The sequence below is a fragment of the Theropithecus gelada genome, chromosome 15 (genome assembly GCF_003255815.1).
Source record: "Theropithecus gelada isolate Dixy chromosome 15, Tgel_1.0, whole genome shotgun sequence".
In the NCBI taxonomy this organism is placed as follows: Eukaryota; Metazoa; Chordata; class Mammalia; order Primates; family Cercopithecidae; genus Theropithecus; species Theropithecus gelada.
In genome coordinates this window covers 29,418,528-29,434,909 of record NC_037683.1, presented here as the reverse complement: position 1 = coordinate 29,434,909, position 16,382 = coordinate 29,418,528, and the positions used below count along the sequence as shown (strand labels likewise).

At 34.9% G+C, this 16,382-nt stretch overlaps 1 protein-coding gene across 2 annotated transcripts in view; it reads right to left on the bottom strand.

Moving 5' to 3' along the window:
• The window catches only part of C15H9orf84 (chromosome 15 C9orf84 homolog), a 106,569-nt gene that overhangs the window by 4,725 nt on the left and 85,462 nt on the right, over positions 1–16,382 (bottom strand). For both annotated transcript variants that reach the window (XM_025359850.1, XM_025359851.1), the window contains 8 exons: positions 15,836–16,014; positions 14,502–14,619; positions 13,151–13,262; positions 11,377–11,498; positions 9,211–9,304; positions 2,862–2,993; positions 2,507–2,656; positions 202–1,162 (listed from right to left, as the gene is read on the bottom strand). In XM_025359850.1, the coding sequence (XP_025215635.1) occupies positions 202–1,162; positions 2,507–2,656; positions 2,862–2,993; positions 9,211–9,304; positions 11,377–11,498; positions 13,151–13,262; positions 14,502–14,619; positions 15,836–16,014 (1,868 nt within the window). The remainder of the gene's footprint in view (positions 1–201; positions 1,163–2,506; positions 2,657–2,861; positions 2,994–9,210; positions 9,305–11,376; positions 11,499–13,150; positions 13,263–14,501; positions 14,620–15,835; positions 16,015–16,382) is intronic.

The window sequence follows — 16,382 nt, the reverse complement described above, 5'->3', positions numbered from 1 at the left end:
ACTTAAGGCTATAAGAATTTAACACAGTATATTTTCTTTGCATTTATTTTAGAGTTTAGAGTTTCTCTTTTACTCAACAGTTATTAGAGAAGTTTTTTAAGTATAGTAATTAAAACAAAAAAAAAAGGTTAAATTTGGAGATGGTTTTCTCTTTTAAAATTAAATTTGAGAGTAGTTTTATCAACTATTGGATAGTGTTACCTGTTAATGATTCCTTGTCTCCTGAGTTAAATGAAGATTCAGGATGCCTTTTCTGTCCTAAACTTTTTCCAGCTCTTTGGTAGAAGTAAAGGCTGTTGAATTCTTTTTGATTTGCATTAGAATCAGAAGCACAAAATAAATCCAAACTGGGGACAGATGGTAATTCTCTCCAGAAAGTCTCATCATTTGAACTTTCATATGTGAGGCCTTCAAACTCATCTGATAGACATTTTTGCTGATCAGTGAATAAATTACCTTTCTGAGAGTACAATCTGTTACATGTAGTCTGCTCTGCACCATATTGTAAGTTGAACGGGTGATTCTCTTGTTCCCATATAGTTTTCTTTAAGTTCCAATGAAGAGGGGAATGAGAGCCCTCTAGTGAAAAGATAGGGTCAGATACTTCTTTATTTATGAAACCTTTTGCTTCATGTGTTCTCCTTTTCTGAGAATTTATAAAACGGGGGACAATTGACACTCTCTTCTGAGCGTCACTTGGTGATTTTATAGTTTCACAGTTTGTTTGTGTTAGACCCAAAGAAAAGACATCTGACTCTGAATCACTGTGGTTTAGAAAGGAGTTATAAGCCGGTCTCCTTGATTCTATATTAATTAGAAAAGGAGTATTCTGCACTATATTAGGTTTACAGCTAGAGTCTTTCCAGTAGCTGGTCTGATTATATGAAGTCACAGGTGGTAAAAAACCTGAGATTTCTTTTAGTTCCATAATGGAAGAATTGTCATTCAAAGTGGTGGTTTTGTCTTCCTGCACTGTCTCTCCTAATCCTAAATACTGACAATATTCATTATGTTCTTGAATGACAGAGTCTAAATCAGAAGCTGAACTCCGAGAAGACAAGGTACTAATCCGATTCCTGTTGTCCTGAGGTGATGAAATTTGCGGTGATTTTGTTACAGAAGAAGAACTAATCTTGAATAGGGAAGTGATGCTACAAAAATGCTAAAAAATGAATTAATATAATGCAAACATCAGTTTAGTAAATATGAATAATGATGCTTATCTATATGGAAAGAAGGCAAAATATAAATAAGTAGTCTATTCATAGATATTACATTGATCCAGGTATTAACAACGTGAAATCATTAGGTTCTATTAAAAGAAAAACTCATTGTAATTCATACATATTTTCTAATCACTTGTAATAGATTTTTTAATAGTCTATTTTTCAGAACAATTTTAGGCTCACAGCAAATACAATAGAATTTTTAATTATACAATTCTACATGTATACTATTTCCTTGATAAGAATACTATTATCTTATACATGAATATTATTTCCTTGATAAGAATTCTAAAATATTACCAGTAAGGCTAAAGTTATCTTTACAGCTACAATGAAGTGTGTGTTAGGACTGTTTGGAAGAGGTAATGTAAATACATGTGAATAGGGTATATAATTGAATTTTCTGTGAGCACAATATTCCAAAATGATTTAAAGCTGATTATATTGAATTTATCTGTATAAAATAGCTTTAGAATGTATAATATAGGCTGGGGTTTATGGCTCATGCCTGTAATCCTAGCATTTTGGGAGGCCAAGGCTGTTAGATCACCTGAGGTCAGAAGTTCAAAACCAGCCTGGCCAACATGGTGAAACTCTGTCTCCACTAAAAGTACGAAACTTAGCCAGGTGTGGTGGTGCACACCTGCAGTCCCAGCTGGTCGGGAGGCTGAGGCACGAGAATCGCTTGAACCCAGGAAGTGGAGATTGCAGTGAGCCGAGATCAAGCCACTGCACTCCAGCCTAGGTGACAGAGAGAGACTCCATCTCAAAAAAAGAAAAAATACTGTAATCCCAGCACTTTGGGAGGCCGAAGTGGGTGGATCACCTGAGGTCAGAAGTTCGAGACCAGACTGACCAACATGGTGAAACCCCATCTCTACTAAAAAAAAAAAAATTTCAAAATTAGCCGGGCATGGTGGTGTATGCCTATAATCCCAGCTCCTTGGGAGGCTGAGGCAGGAAAATCTCTTGAACCTGGGAGGTGGAGGTTGCAGTGAGCTGAGATTGCACCATTGCACTCCAGCCTGGGCAACAAGAGTGAAACTCCGTCTCAAAAACAATAAATAAATAAAAAATAAAATAAAATAAAATAAAATGTATAATTGATAGCTAATGAAAAGTCTGCATGAAATTTAGCTCAAGTAAATTATTTCTTTGCTATTTGAAGTCCAAAACAATTAAACTTGTATACCTTCATTTAAAAAATCCTATTGTAAGAACAGATACTTAAATAGAAAGGAAATAAATTCCTATCATAATACAGATCTCAAATAACTAACCTTTAACACTTTTTCTGGGACTTCAGGTAGGAGTTCCTGAAGTTGACACAGAGTTGCTAATAATATCCAATGCAGTGAAGGTCCTTTATTTAGCATGAGCTGAGCCACCAATGGGTTAACACATGGAAAATCAAGTAAGTACATTTCTTCCTAGAAAAGAGTTTAAGAAATAGTCAGTAGTCTTTCGAAAGTGATCCATTTTATTTTACTCGTTGCAGCAGATTAAAATTTTTGTCATTGTACCTACGACTCAATTTGAGACATTTGGGGGAAAAATGTTACCAGAAAGTAAATTCAAATACAGGTTTTTATATTTGTTTTGCAAATATCTAATTTATACATTTAGAAAATATACCTCAGATGGTGAAACTTCAAGCCAGGATTTATCCAACCATTCATGAGGATCTCTCTTTGAGGTCATTAAATTGTGGTCAGCAATTTGTCGAATTATCAAGGCAGTTGCTTCTACTCCTGGGGCAATTACAAGCTAAAAATATTTTTTTATGTTAGATTATAGGAAATACTAGGAATCAAAATATAATATTAAAAAAATAGTTTGTAATTAGAAGATAAAATTAAACAACAGCAGATTCTAATCTTTAACACTATTTTAGATAGAAACTGTTGGTTTATCCTACATCCAGGACATTTTATTTATGAGGATAACCAATTTTCCTTCCTTATTTAAATATGATATCCTTGTATTTTTAATTTTTGGAACTAAATCATTTTCATTTCATTTGGCATTTAGTAATAGAGTCATTAAAATACAGTGTTATATTTCAACTATATTAGAAAAATCAGCAATTTGAATATCACTAGTAATATTACTATTTTGTTGTTTCCAAAAGTTAAACCTAATAGTTTTCAATTAAAATAAGAATTTTAAAAATATAGTGCAAGATTTTTCAAAGACAAAGTTCAAAAATAAGGATACTTATAAATGAAATTGATCTTGTATTCAAAAAAGAAAAAATAAGGTTTTGATTTAGAGTAGTCATTCCCAGCATTTTGGGAATTGCTCATCTAATATTGGCTTACTGATTCTAAGATACCCCTGCCAAAAATGTGGTGTTTGTGTATATTACACAATTCTAAAAAATATTTTTCCCATTAGTACAGTAGTAAGAGAAAAAGTAAAGAAAAAATAATTTCATAATATCCTCTGTTTCCTGTCTGACACTGTTTTCCTCCATTCCCTTCTCTCTTCTGAAATATCAGCCTTCTTCTTCTGCTTTCATTTCTTTCTTTTCTTCTTCATCTTTTAAATTTGATTGAAGGAAAGATAGTTCATGAGTTAGCAGTCTAATGTGAACAGAGAAATACTGCCCCAAATAATCCTATCTTGGAAATATAAATATCCTGTACCATAGTGGAAATTTAGTAAACCGTAGAAATCTCACAAAATAATTATGATTTTTTTCCTTTTATAAGAATAACAAATACAAAACGGTTAGTACACACCTGGGGAGTACATGCATTTTAAAGGATTTTCTTTAAATGACATTATATAGGGAGAGTACACAGAAATACATTGTTCAATTCCAAATGTACTTAATTGCTAGTTTTGGATGTTTTGAGAAGATATGACACTTTCATTTAAATATATAAACTTTATTTTAACCCTTTTCCCATTTAGGAAAAAAAAATGCAGCACTCATGTAATTTTACATAAACATGCTCTTTGAGGCTGAAGCAAATCTAACTGATTTTCGATGTGAAAATAAAATATAAAAACTGTGCTTGGAGTTATTTCTAAACAGAACTAACATCAGAATCATCTGAATCATGAGAATTTTCTATTTCAGAAAAATCAGATTCATCAATGGACTCTTCAGCCAACAACTGTTTGAGAATGATGTTAACATCACAAGTAGGAATGCTATGTTTTCTAGGATTTGACATTTTCAGGGATTGAGAATTACTATATTTGGTAATGGAAATACCACTACTAAAAATAGAATGCTATAAATAGAAAGATGTCTTTTGTTTCCTAAGTTGATATACTAGAGTATGCAAAAATAATAACAAAAACGAGATATTGCGTGGCAAAGTTATCTCGGGGTAAACACTGCAGCAACAAGCCTGGCTGGCGAGGATTCTCAGGGCAAATGGGAAAAGGGTTAAAAGCCATAATTTTATGATGGTGGTAATGATGATTAATTTATTAGGGCAGGAATTCTGGGGCTCATGGCTAGATGTGGGAATTCAGGAACCTCCTTAATTTGTTTGAAAAATTTTGCACGTGTGTATTTATGCATTTTTCTGCAAAGACAGTTCATAAGAAAATTACAGAACTTTTAAAAAATTGGAATAACACTTAGCATAACACTACTAGCAGTATTTTCTTTTTCTTTTTTTTTTTTTTTTAAACGGAGTCTCGCTCTGTGGCCCAGGCTGGAGTGCCGTGGCTGGATCTCAGCTCACTGCAAGCTCCGCCTCCCGGGTTCACGCCATTCTCCTGCCTCAGCCTCCCGAGTAGCTGGGACTACAGGCGCCCGCCATCTCGCCCGGCTAGTTTTTTGTTTTTTTTGTTTGTTTTTTTTTTTTTAGTAGAGACGGGGTTTCACCGGGTTAGCCAGGATGGTCTCGATCTCCTGACCTCGTGATCCGCCCGTCTCGGCCTCCCAAAGTGCTGGGATTACAGGCAGTATTTTCTTTTAACTTAAGAAAATATTCTTAAACTTCCTAATACTTCCTTGATTTGCAGGTCCTTCAGATGCCTGAAAATAAAAAGGTGCTAATGGTCCTGATGTGATCTAAGAGATCAAAAGCCATGCTACTAAATAAAGTAAGGTAAAGCAACAATACGTTCTAAAATAGTATAAGTCCAGGGAGCCTCCTTTAATACAACAATGTCATCAAGTCAGGAAAACAGGAGGCTTATGAGTACTGAGGACATACTGATAATAGAGTAAGAGCAAATTGACCACAGTTGCCTCTCAACATCCATTGAAAAAATGACCTGCTTTTTGGATTATTATGTAAAACCTGAAAAGCTTTTAGAATAGTTTGATCCAGATGGAAACAGACTTGTTTGGAATGGATTGCTCCTAGGCAGTACTCCTATTTCATCCCCAAATGCCTTCTTTGGATCATGCCCTTCCTGGGCCATGTGACTGTACTTGAATATAGGATCATTCACGGATATCATATGCCCCCTGTATAGAGGAAAAAATTTTTCTAAAGCATATTTTGCCCGTAATGGTTTACCCTGAGCTGGGAAGAGAAGAGGCTAAATAAGTGGTAAGACCTCACTAGAGACAAATTTACATTTGTCATTCACTTATTTAGGTAACTTTTCTAAGAATTTTATTTTTGTTTAGTATGCAGCACAGAAACAAAATTATCTGGAATTCTAGTTCAAACAGATCATTTGTTGATTTTCTTAGCAAGCAGTACTTTGATTGAATTCCACTTAGTAGACATTTATTGAATGTTTTTGCTTTGTGCAAAGCACTATGCTAGCTGCTAGGTTTTACAAATAAAAAGAACCTCATTCTTACCCTTCAGGGTGGAAGATATATGAATAAATATCCCCATACTATAATAAAGATATGAAGTATTAGCAGGAGAATGGAAGGAGAGATGATGTATCCTGAGAGAGTAGGATTGGTGCAAGTTTCTTTCTTTCTTTTTTAATTATTGTACTTTAAGTTCTAGGGTACATGTGCACAACGTGCAGGTTTGTTACATATGTATACATGGGCCATATTGGAGTGCTGCCCTCATTAACTCGTCATTTACATTAGGTATATCTCCTAATGCTATCCCTCTCCCTTCCCCCACTCCATGACAGGCCCCGGTATGTGATGTTCCCCATCCTGTGTCCAAGTGTTCTCATTGTTTGATTCCCATCTCTGAGTGAGAACATGCAGTGTTTGGTTTTCTGTCCTTACAATAGTTTGCTCAGAATGATGGTTTCCAGCTTCATCCATGTTCCTACAAAGGACATGAACTCATCCTCTTTTATGGCTGCATGGTATTCCATGGTGTATATGTGCCACATTTTCTTTTTTTTTTTTCTTTTGAGACAGAGTCTTGCTCTGTTGCCCAGGCTGGAGTGCAGTGGCACAATCTCAGCTCACTGCAAGCTTCGCCTCCCGGGTTCACACCATTCTCCTGCCTCAGCCTCCCGAGTAGCTGGGACTACAGGTGCCCGCCACCATGCTCCGCTAATTTTATATATTTTTAGTAGAGACGGGGTTTCACTGTGTTAGTCAGGATCGTCTGGATCTCCTGACCTTGTGATCTGCCCGCCTCGGCCTCCCAAAGTGCTGGGATTACAGGCATGAGCCACCGTGCCCGGCCATGCCACATTTTCTTAATCCAGTCTATCACTGATGGACATTTGGGTTGGTTCCAAGTCTTTGCTACTGTGAATAGTAGCAAATAAACATACATGTGCATGTGTCTTTATAGCAGCATGATTTAGAATCCTTTGGGTATATACCCAGTAATGGGATGGCTGGGTCAAATGATATTTCTAGTTCTAGATCCTTGAGGAATCGCCACACTGTCTTCCACAATGGTTGAACTAGTTTACAGTCCCACCAACAGTGTAAAAGTGTTCCTATTTCTCCACATCCTCTCCAACACCTGTTGTTTGCTGACTTTTTAATGACTGCCATTCTAACTGGTGTGAGATGGTATCTCATTGTGGTTTTGATTTGCATTTCTCTGATGGCCAGTGATGATGAGCATTTTTTCCTGTGTCTGTTGGCTGCATAAATGTCTTTGTTTGAGAAGTGTCTGTTCCTATCCTTTGCCCACTTTTTGATGGGGTCGTTTGCTTTTTTCTTGTAAATTTGTTTAAGTTCTTTGTAGATTCTGGATATTAGCCCTTTGTCAGATGGGTAGATTGTAAAAATCTTCTCCCATTCTATAGGTTGCCTGTTCACTCTGATGGTAGTTTCTTTTGCTGTGCAGAAGCTCTTTAGTTTAATTAGATCCCATTTGTCAATTTCGGCTTTTGTTGCCATTGCTTTTGGTGTTTTAAACATGAAGTCCTTGCCCACGCCTATGTCCTAAATGGTATTGCCTAGGTTTTCTTCTAGGGTTTTTATGGTTTTAGGTCTAACATTTAAGTCTTTAATCCATCTTGAATTAATTTTTGTATAAGGTGTAAGGAACAGATTCAGTTTCAGCTTTCTACATATGGCTAGCCAGTTTTCCCAGCACTATTTATTAAATAGGGAATCCTTTCCCCATTTCTTGTTTTTGTCAGGTTTGTCAAAGATCAGATGGTTGTAGATGTGTGATATTATTTCTGAGGGCTCTGTTCTGTTCCATTGGTCTATATCTCTGTTTTGGTACCAGTACCATGCTGTTTTGGTTAATGTAGCCTTGTTGTATAGTTTGAAGTCAGGTAGCATGATGTCGGGCAAGTTTCTTAAAATAGGTAGTGTTTGAACTGGGCAGTGAAAGACAGGTAGAACTCTGACAGTTAGTGGTAAGAGAATGGGGCAATAATATTCCTGGGGGAAGGCAGGCCAGAATGACATGTTTGTGCAAAGGCTGAGAGGTGACAGTATGGAGGCATATTCAGTAAATAGTGAGTACAATAATGTTAAAGAAGGAATTGCTAAGGGCCACATTGTGGAAGAGTTTGAATCCAGCTGAGTTTGAACTTTATGTTGATTTAAGTAGGAAGCTATGGACAGTCTTTGAGCAAGAAATTCAAATCAAAAGCAAATTTTTATCAAGAGACTACTATGTACCTGGCATTGTGCTAGGTTCCAGGAATAAAAAAAATGAATAAACATGTTTCCTTACCTTTAAGGAGCTTATAGTCTAGTGAGTGAAATATTCACAGCTGTATTTTGGAAATGTAATTGGTGTCTATATGTGATGGATTGAAGTGGGGAAAGAGTGGAAAAGGGATATTAGTTAGGAAGCTACTTTAAAAATCCAACTGTGAGGTGACAAAGACCTGAATTTAGGGAAATAGCAGAAGTAGGAGAGACATATTCTAGAGACACTGCAGTGTTAAAAAGAAGATTTAGCTACCAAATAAATTGGAATAATGATACCATAAACTAAGCTTGTGGGAGGATGAGAAGCTGTGTTTTGGACATGTAGAGTTTGAAGTACTTGTTGGATATTCACGTGGAGATTCCCAGTAGTCTGCTAGAATACAGGTGCAGACCTTAAGAAATGTCAAGAAAACTTTAAGAATTATACTCAGAAATGAAAGCAAAATCTGTGGAAATCTCTAATTTCATAAAGAAGAGAATGTAATATGATAATGGAACAGTGCCGAGCCCTGAACTTGGACAAATGTCTAAATTTCAGAGCGGGACACTGAAAAAGGGGACCAAGGAAAGAGAATGCTTAGAGATCACCAATATATTACCTCTAGTATATGTCTTAAGAGTTCCATTTACAGCAGATACAAGCTTAGTACATCTTTCATAAGGAACATTTTTAATCAAGGGATATTTATTTTTATTCATATCCTGCTATGTTTAGAAAACATCTGAGTAGTAATAAAGAGACGAAATATGATTTTAAATTCATTAAACTAAAGCCTTTTGGAATAGAATAATGATAAAATATTTATTAATTTGAAAACTATTCTTTATTTAGCTTTTAAACAGTTTTAAACTCATTTGCTTAACACTTTTTCTCATTGGGCACTTAAATTTGAGTATAATTTTGGTTTATAAAAAATACTTATGAAGAAACACATAGGAAAAGAATACCTTTACATCCAGTTCTTCAGAGTTTAGCCCAAATGAAACCAAAGCTGCATAAATCAGTGCTAGGTGATGAAGTGTCTTTTCTGTAAGTGGATACCTACAAAGAATTATATTACTATATTTCTATTCATTTGATATTAGATTATATTTATTAAAAATTAATTTTATTTTCCACATTTCATAATATTTTTAGAATAACCTAGCTAAGACAACACCAGTGTGGCAAATTTGTCTGTGTTTTTTTCCACTCTGTACTCTTGAAAAAACATCTCCATCTCCATTCTTTAATAATACTGTCAAATCTAGGGGATGCTAAGGGTGTGTGTGTTAGGGGAGGTGTGTGTTGTGGGACGAACTTAACCCATCCCTTTACTGACTCCAGGGATGGCTTTATGACCAAAGCCTAGCCAACTAGAATACTCCATCCCCCCGGTCAAAGTAACAGGTTCAGACATAGACACATGACCAGAACCAGGATACATGGAATCCTCCCAGAGTTCCCTAAACTGTTAGAAAATGCATCTTTCTCTTCTCCTTCTGTGGTTACTAAGCAGGTCAGATGTAAGTGCTGAACTGTGGGTAGATAGTTCTACTACCTTTACCCACTTTATGTACCCTAAGCAACAAAGAGGAAATTACTAGCTTATATTATGAAGAAGTCCAGAGGAAGCCATTGTTGGATCCTGGGACTCAAACAATACCATCAAGATAATGGCTCTCTTTATTTCTTGACTCTTCTTTCCTGTTTTGAATTCTTTCTCAGATTAGCTCTTTCCATATGAGAAGCTGATAAGAACACTGTGCCTAAACTGTTGACAAACAATGTAGTTTCTGTTGAACATCTGCTTTTCTTCTTAGAGTCTAGAACTTTGATTAAGTGCCAGGCAGAGGGTGCCTACTTGACCAGCCCTTAAAAAAAAAAACCCTGGGCATTGTGTCTCTAATGAGCTGGTCTGGTAGAGAAAATTTTACAAGTGTTATAAGAGTTTATTGCTGAGGAAGTTAAGCACATCCTGTATGACTCTACTAGGAGAGGACTCTTAGAAGCTTCCTCCTAGTTTCCTCTGGACTTTGCCCCATGAGCTTTTTTCCTTTGCTGACTTTGCATTATAGGCCTTTGTATTGTAACCTTGCACCGTAATAAATTATAGCCATGAATACAGCTATATACTGAGTTCTGTGAGTCCTTGTAGCAAACCATCAAACCTCAGAATGGTCTCAGGGACCCCTGACACTCTCACTCAAACAAGAATTAATGGCATGAACACTAATGTAATTCAAACAATTTCTGTTGTATTTTCAGTTTTCCTAATTTGGTCAGTTGATTAAGATACTTCCTAAATGTTCTCATTCTCTAAAAATATGAATCTGAGATATCTAGAGGTCTGAAAATTGTTATATTTTATAATATATGATTGTGAATATTTATTTGCTGTTTACATCTTGAATATAAAACTATCTCAGAGTATTAGATAATTATTTTCATGAAAATCTGGGTAAAAATAAGTTTGAATCTCCTTTTATTCTCCCTTATACCTCAATTGCACTACTAGAACTATAGGTAGACAGTAATCTAAAACAACTTTTAAAAATTTCCAAATCAGTTATTTACTAAGAACACGTCCAAGTTCCAGATAAAGCTTAAAATGCTTTACAAGAAAGTTCAAAGCTTAAAATGTTTTACACCCTTTATTATTCTTCAAAATGAAGGTTTTAGACCGGAATTATTATTTTTCAGTTCTGGTAGAAGGGTAAAACCAGGCTAAATCACTTGCTAGAGATTATTTGTTAGTAAAAGGAGGAATAAAAACCAAGGTATTTAGACTCTTATATTCAAACTTATACCAACCTGATAACAAGTGTATACAAAAAATTTAGTACAGTAGTTAGACAGAAATCGGACAAGTCCAGAATTACAAAATAATAAAATACTTCAAGCAGCAATTCTTAGTGAGATGGGGGAGGGGAGGATGGCTTTCATAGCATGTCCAAGGAAATATATCATCTCCAAAATTTGTTTTCCTGTGATCATACCTCCAACTTGAGAATCCTTGACTTAAAGCAAACTAGATGAGCACACAGAAAATTGCATAGCTATTTCCATTCAAATAAGAGGACTTAGGCTTAAGAAATACAAACATAACTTTGGATGAAGAAATGTTTACCTACTCTGAATTTAATGTTTCTTTGGTATATAAAATTATCCAACAATATCTGTACTGTAATGATAATGCCATCAGCCTCATAATGATATTGTCTGATGCCTTCTCACAATTCAATTCTTCTAGATCCTATAAGAAAATAAAGAAAATGTAAAAATTCATTAGGTTGAACAGTTATTATGGAATTATGTTATCATATTTCAAGAATCTATGACATACAAATAAGTTGAAAAGAGGCATGGGTATGAGCCCCCATTTCATGGAAAAATTAAAATCGTGCAGGAAGTAGTAGGAGAAAAGCTACAGTAGACATAAAACACCTAATGACAGCGTCAGCAAGGAAGGCTCCTGAATCTCCCAAGGTCCCAGTTATGAAGAAAGTAGCCTATGGAGTGCCCCTAGTTTGGCACTCCATAGGCTAGTCCAATTTTCTATTGCCTTTGGAATAACCAGATCCTAGTCCTTTGTGGATGCAAGTCCTTTGTGGACTAGGATCTGGTCACTCCAAAGGCAACAGAAAATATGTTTAAAACCTATGAGATAATGTACACTGCATGGTTATTCAGGGGAGATAAGAAAGGAGCAGTTAATGGACTTTCTGGGAATCTCTACCTAATGGTATGGAATCTCCTTTTCCTTTAACATAAGTAATTTTTGATAGATAAGGAATTCAAAAAATGACCTTCCTCTAACAATAAGTTATATAATTGGACTACAACAGTTTTGCCAGCCAGGCATGGTAGCTCATGCTTATAATCCCAGCACTTTGGGAGGCTGAAGTGAGAGGATCACTTGAAGCCAAGAGTTCAAGACCACCCTGGGCAACATAGCACAACGCTGTCCCTACAAAAAATTTAAAAATTAGCTGGGTGTGGTGGAGCATGCCTGTAGTCCCAGCTACTTGGGAGGCTGAGATAGGAGGATCACTTTAGCCCAGGAGTTCGAGGCTGCAGTGAGCTATGATCGTGTCATTGCACTCCAGGCTGGGCAATGGTGTGAGACCCTATCTCTAAAAACAAACGAACAGTTTTGCCAAACAGAAAAATATTGTTTAAGAACTTTAAATATACAAGACATAGTATCTCTTAAAAATCTCTAATAGAGTTGCATTTTTCCATCATATAATTCCTATAACATTTGCTTATCAAAACACATATTGGCCATTAATATATTGCAATATTTATATTGCATACCATCAAACCTGGTTTCTGCTCCTACTCCCACCCCAATAAATTAATTTCTTTTCAATTGGTTCTTCAATCAAGCAAATGTATCAGGGAGATTCACCCAAGAATTTATACATAGAAAACTCCAAACTATATGAATTTTTGAAGAGAAATTCTCTCTCTAAAAACTAGCTTACTTAGAGACAACTCCTATTTACATTGGAAATGCAATGAATGATTGGAAATTCAATATTATCAATCATCAATTAATATATTATCTCTTTGTAATAAATAAAGTGGCTGGAAATTGCTTTTTTAAAGCTTTCAATACTATAATTATTCTATAAATACACTTAAAATAGGTTAATACACAATATTAAATATTCTTTATTTGCCCTATCTTCTTAAAGTATGTTAAAAAGCCATAAGGCATCAGAGAAGTTTGATTATAGTCATTTTCCACAGTGATGATTTTAGCACTTGTGGCCCATTTGCAAAATTTAGAAGAAATCACTAATAGATTATAGTTAAGCTTCCTACAGAAAAGATAATAACAAATTACATAGCTATATATTTTAATCTATTTTAGTTTATATTTTTTCTACCTAGTTTTACCTGCAAAATTATGGCAGTGTGTTCATCAACTGTTACCACTACATAACGCTCTGAACTTCCGAAGAGTTTCAATGACTCACTGCATTCTCTCTCTACTAGTGAGATGTTATAGCTGTAAAATACAATATTCTTAAGTGAAAAAATGAAATGCTAATAAAATTATTTAAGAAAAGTTGTAGTGTCCTCCTGAATGTTAAGTTATTTGGATTTCTATGCTTTTTCTTTTACATGTCAATTTGTTCTACTTTATAAAATTTGAAGCATAAAGTTACGATTTATTCAGTATATTAAACAAATCAGCTGAGATGTGTGTTGCCTTAGGCATTGTGCTAAATGTTACTGCACATAACACTATTACAAATGTTTTGACCAATTTTTTCTAGCTCTTTAAATCATAATTCATGAAATCAAAACATTATGGGACTAAAATATTCTGCATTTATCAGAATTTCCTTTTTTTATTCCTTAAAAATGACTTACATTTTAAGCACTTTTTATTTTATTACTATATATTGTTATTATTTTTAGAGACAGCTCTGTTGCCCAGCCTGGAGTACAATGGTACTATCATGGCTAACTGTAGCCTTAAATTCCTGGGCTCAATCAAACCTCCCACCTCAGCCTCCTAAGTGGCTGGTACTACAGGTACATGCCATCATGCTCTTAACTACCTTTTATAAGCTCATAGTTTTCTGTGAATTCTCCACAGCCTTAATATATAAAAACAAAAGCATGGAACATACATCTGCATTTTAACTAAGGTAACAGTACAATTATCCTTCCTTGATATGGAGCCCAAGGTCCAACATGCCTGTGACAACTTGTGTGTTATGATAAAGTGTTTCACGATTTGATAACGTCTAATGTTGGTATGACCTTAGATCTAAAGATTTAAAACCTTGAGAATTCATTTAGAACTTCACAGTCCTGTTTCCCAGGCAGTAAAGTTCCCTAAACAATACTCATTCTCAATATTATCAATGACTCAAGACATGAACATATAATTCACAGAAAAAAAGCATATAAAATGTTCATATTCGCTGGTAACAAAAGAAATGCAAGTAAAACATGAATTTAAACAACAAATATTATTTTTGTCCATAAAATTGATAAATATTACCAAAAATATAATATTCTAAAATTATGAGGGTGTGGTATAGGGAAATAAATATACATTGATATAAACTCTCTGGAAAACTATTTTTTTGTGATATAATTCCAGACTTGAATCATAGACACATGGAGCCACATATACAGCAATAATATTTAGCCTATCAGAATACACACACACACACACACACACACACACACACATATATATTTTGTTAAAATTGTGAAATCAATAACTTACTTGGATTCTAGCAGCTGAAGTATGTCTGGAGTATTAAGAAGTCCTTCAGATGCAAAAAACACATATGGAATCTGAATTTCCAAAAGAAAACCTCCAAATCTATCCAACAAGGTGCTTCCTAAATAAGAGAAAATTTACAAATATTTCTCTTTTATTCTCATCTCCCAGCTCTTTCTCTTTTTTTACTAAACATGAGGATAAGTAGGAGTAATATAAAAATAATATTCAGCATAAAAAATCAAAAACAGAATAAAGACAGGCTTGAAGAAGAAAATAAAAATCATGTTATCCTACCTAAAAATAAGTTAATAGAGTTTACTAATACCACTATACAGTAAAAACAGAGTTTTGCATATATTTCCAGACTTTTTTCAATATATCTTCCTGCTTATACTCACACATGTACACTCACTTCAATAAAGAAAGAAAACTTAGGGTCATTCTCTACCTGAAATGTTGAAACTTGCTTTATTCACTTAAGTATATATTGGACATGTGCTGTATAAATATATACTGATTTACATAAAGATTTTAAATTATGTGCAATAACCTATAGGGAAAACATTTTACAGATCAATAAGAAAAGAATAAATACCTCAATAGATACATGGTCAAAAGGCATACACAGTTAATTTATAAAAGAATAGTTACACAAGATCAATTCCAAAGAAACCATTATAGTGACCATATTTTTAGAATTGAGTTGGAATGTCTCAGAATCTATTTAGACTTCCCACTCATATTTGAGGTGAATAGAAAATAATTGATGGCAAGTACTGAGAGAGATGCACTCTCACACTGAGTGTGTTTTATACTCAAAAATGTATCAGACTTATGGATCTGAGAATTCACAGCCTTAGTCATATGAGGTGTTACTGACAAATACAAAGAAATAAACTGACATATGAAGTGGTTTAGACTTTTTTCTAAGTATTTGTAGATAATTTGTTTTGCATATTACAATTTTCTGAATCAGTTAGCATACTATTACACAATTGTCCCCTAAAAATCAATAAAAAATACTATTGCATAAAAGCCATCAGATTAAGATTGGATATAAATGTAATAAAATTGTGCTATTATAAGTAAAATTTAGAAGTTAGATAAAGGAATGAAAACATATAATTAGTAAAGCTTACTTTACAAATGAGGACTACGAGGTAAGAGACCGTTAAAGGACTACCGCAGGTCACACAGATAGTGGTGGGGTTAGAGGTTGAACTCAAGGCTTCTAATGTCACAGCTTATTTTTATCCATAGATCATAAAGAGAAAATAGAAAATTTTCATTCTAATAAAGCAAAAAAGGAAATGGATTTTGGTTTATATTCTTACTTTTAAAAACTGTGTCTGGAAGAATCACTTTAAAGGCCATGTAAGGAATATTCAAATCTTTGCAGTGTTTAGTCCAACAAGAGTCTTCCACATAATTGTATTCCACCACAAATGTGAAATTACTCCAGGGGAAATCTGCTCCAATATATTGATTATGTACAACTACACAGGAACTTGTACTAAAGACAAAAGAAAGCCAAGAAAATGGCATTATACTTGTGTTATTATTTGCTTGGACTATTAAAAGATGACTGTTGGCCGGGCGCGGTGGCTCAAGCCTGTAATCCCAGCACTTTGGGAGGCCGAGACGGGCGGATCACAAGGTCAGGAGATCGAGACCATCCTGGCTAACACGGTGAAACCCCGTCTCTACTAAAAAATACAAAAAACTAGCCGGGCGAGGTGGCGGGCGCCTGTAGTCCCAGCTACTCGGGAGGCTGAGGCAGGAGAATGGCGTGAACCCGGGAGGCGGAGCTTGCAGTGAGCTGAGATCCGGCCACTGCACTCCAGCCTGGGCGACAGAGCAAGACTCCGTCTCAAAAAAAAA